The sequence below is a fragment of the Centruroides sculpturatus genome, unplaced genomic scaffold, assembly GCF_000671375.1.
Source record: "Centruroides sculpturatus isolate CEXI.00-Female unplaced genomic scaffold, Cexi_2.0 scaffold842, whole genome shotgun sequence".
In the NCBI taxonomy this organism is placed as follows: Eukaryota; Metazoa; Arthropoda; class Arachnida; order Scorpiones; family Buthidae; genus Centruroides; species Centruroides sculpturatus.
Window position 1 is genome coordinate 14,811 of NW_019385320.1, and position 3,462 is coordinate 18,272.

At 31.0% G+C, this 3,462-nt stretch overlaps 1 protein-coding gene across 1 annotated transcript; it reads right to left on the reverse strand.

Annotated features, from left to right (window-relative positions):
* Window positions 1–879: 879 nt before the first annotated feature.
* Window positions 880–3,445, reverse strand: LOC111637604 (patched domain-containing protein 3-like). The gene is made up of 3 exons (XM_023383125.1): window positions 2,865–3,445; window positions 1,389–1,715; window positions 880–1,322 (listed from the first exon to the last, which is right to left on the reverse strand). Exons 1-3 carry the CDS (start codon window positions 3,394–3,396, stop codon window positions 880–882), a joined length of 1,302 nt encoding a protein of 433 aa, XP_023238893.1. The 5' UTR covers window positions 3,397–3,445.
* Window positions 3,446–3,462: the final 17 nt, after the last annotated feature.

Consider the following 3,462-nt stretch of genomic DNA (forward strand, 5'->3'; position numbering starts at 1 on the left):
TATTAAAATATGATCTTGAAATATTACTGAATTAGTTTCATATGATAAAATAATTCTGTTTTAATAAATTTTTTAAGTAAGTATTTATTATTAGTATTACTTTAATATGAGTGATTATTGATTTTGAGGCATTGCAATGCATTACAATAAAAATATCTGTTTAACACATTGTTCTGGGAGTTTAGGTTTGTAGTAAGATATTTTAAAGAATTCAGGAAAAACTGATTTTTTGGCTTAGACATACTCTAGATAAAAGTAAATCTTTCGAAAATCCCAAGTTTAACATTAATATATGAAGTTGGTAAAATTTTAAACTATATTGATGAGTTTATAAAATATAAAACTTTGATGAACCATGTTATTCCACGAACAATTTTTGAAAGTTTGTTTTATAAATTTTATCAATCAGGTTCATTCTATAACTATTGTAGTAAAAATCCTGTCAATATCTTTTGAATTTAAGAATAATTGGAGCTGTAATTTTTATTACAATTTTTGTTATTATTTTAAATTGCTGTGCTTTAAAAATTAATACGAGGTATTATTGCAAATTTTTAACCTAATTTTCTAATATAGAGATGATTATTGATTTCGAGGCATTTATGCTTCACGACGAAAATCTCTGCTTAACACACTGTTCAGGGAGCTTAGGTTTGTAGCAGAACATTCTAAAGAGTTCGGTAAACTGATTTTTACAATGAATCTATTATTTTTTTAGTTTAACAGTTACGACATCAAAAATCGGCAAGACTTGACAATTATTTGCATGGTTTATATCTATCATATGAAAAACAAATTTTAAGGAATTACAATCAGAGTTTCGTTTTCTTGGAGTTTTATATTCTTTAAACTCTTTCTTAATTATATTTAAATAAATACTCAGTAATATAAATTTANAAAACTTCGGAGCCAAGACTCGGTAAGAAAATCTGCAATTAATCCTTCTCTCTCCATTTCAGAAAAAAGTTTTTCTATTTGATTCTGAATTTCCACATCTGCATAATTGATTTCTTGACCGACAACGATTTGGATTCTGTATTCGTAATGCTTGAAATATTTAAAAACATTTTTATGATACTGCAAGTAATATGAATCGTATGCAGAAGAGTGGGAAAATGATCCTATAGTATCTGTTTTTGTCACTCCCCAAACTCCAAATGCCACGTAACCTGCCATGATGAAGAGAATAATTATCATGACATACCATAAGAATAAAATATTACCGAGCTTCGTCCAAATTGATGACGTAGGAATGGTCGTGTCTTCAGTAGATTTCCAAGAATTGGCGGTGAAGAGCATTTTTCGAATCCGTGAGTGGTTTTCTAGAGAGAAAAATTTATTGTCATTAGTTTCTTGAAGCGCTACCAAATGATACGTTCTATTTTTACCTGTTTGTGTATTTATTTTCGTAAAGAATAAAGAATGTCTTCCTTGTTTCTCTGCATATCCAAAGACCGCCATGCATGCACCAATGAACGTTATCTGATAAATATAACAGAAGAGAATAGCAATCGATGCGTATAAACAAAAATAAGATATGGATTTGAAAGGTGTAAACATTCCTGAAATGAACGCTATGAAATTCGTTACTGAAGTTACAGTAACAGAAATGGCAGATTCCGAATAAACTTCAGAGAGTCTGTCTGAAACTTTCTTCTGAGAATCGGTCCTTTTCCACGCAGCAAGAAAAACAAAAGCATCGTCCATGGCTACTCCTGAATAAAAATTGCATTCAATATTTATGATGAAAAAGTTATCAATTTAAAAATTATTGAATAACATAAACATTATACTAAACTAACTAAAATAATTTGCAATTAAACTACAGTAAACTAGCGTTATCTCTTACATTTACAAAACATTTTAGTCATGTGTAATATTGAACTTACAGACAGGCAACTGAGTTGTATGTACCAAACTACTCGGATTCATCGGTATATGCCACCAATCGATGACTCAAATATAATGAATTTGCACTTTACAATAACAGAAGCCACTTGTTTATATTCGTAATCGTCGTCTGGTAGCCTTTGCACAAGTCACTTATAATCCTTGGGAATCAGGCTACGTCGCCCAGTTGCCGAATTGTGTGTGAAAAGCTCCAAATCACTCAATGGCACCAACTGAATGGCCGAAATGGTCTTGAGAAAGCTACCATTTATTCATTATATAATTTGATACGAAATACCTGTTATACCTGTTTTAATATTTTTTTAGCCATGACATAGTCGACTAGATTTGTGGCATTTTTATACATATTAATTTATTAACAAAATTGAACAACCAACTTATACTGTGTATTGCTTCTCAACTGTCAAACATTCAGATGTCATTATGTGCATCTGGCACGTGGATACAGAGCCGGCTCGATGGATTGCGGGCTGAATGTTAGTTTGCTTTGAACGTTCCAGGGAGGCCCACTTATGAATCAGGGTTAGACATTTTCAAATTGAGGACAGAAAAGGAAAAGAGTGTAATCGCCAATTTTTTCAAAATTCATTGTTTTGCTGAAAAATAATCTCTTTCCATATTTATATTATTAAAAGGAAAAGAAACTGTCTCGTGTTTTAATTAATTTAATTTTCAGTTTTTGTTGTAGATTGTATCTGCTGTTTGTCGTGTCTTTTTGCTTAAGTAGGACTGAGTGTATTTAAGTTGTCAGCTAAGTTGGTATTGTATTAGCTTATGCTTACTGTATAAAATAATCTTCTATAAATTGTATCAATATGCATGTAGAAAATTGTTTTCTATCATAGTAAGAAAAACGCCGGTCAGCACTTTTTAATTAAATCGTATTTTTAATTTATTTAATTTATAATATACGTGAATTTATAATAAACGTACGAATTGAAAGTAACTCTTACCTATGATTAAAAAGGGTATAGACCCAGCAGGAGCCAGAAACGGTGTATTAAAATACATAATCAATCCAAATGACGAAGCCAAAGACATTCCTCCCGATGTTAACGCAATTATTCCTGTCCAAGGTTTGCTTTCGATCCAACTGTTATACAAACAGGTCAGCATTGAAAAGATTGCTATTGCTAACATTGTAATCGGGATTCGAGGAAATATTCGAGCGATGAGAGCAGATAACTCTTGTTCAATTGTAATCGATGTGTATCGATCGACGATTATGTACTGAAATTTACTCGATGCAATAAGATCCGAAAACAGATTTTGCCATTCTTCCACTTTGCTTCTTTCAAGTTTCGAGTAGTCGTTAAAGTAATAAAGGAGCCGCAATACTTTAGCACTTTTAACGTAATCTTCTGCATTTTTTTCGACTCCTCCTAAAAATAGACTCGTTAATTGAAAATCGTATTTATCTTTCTTGCTTAAAGGGTATTTGATAGAATAAGTGTTGTTTTCCATCATTTCGATTTCGTTTTGCATTAATAAAATAGAATTCTCGAAGCATCTCTTGTTATTTCTTGCGCATAAATCTTTATATGTGAAATT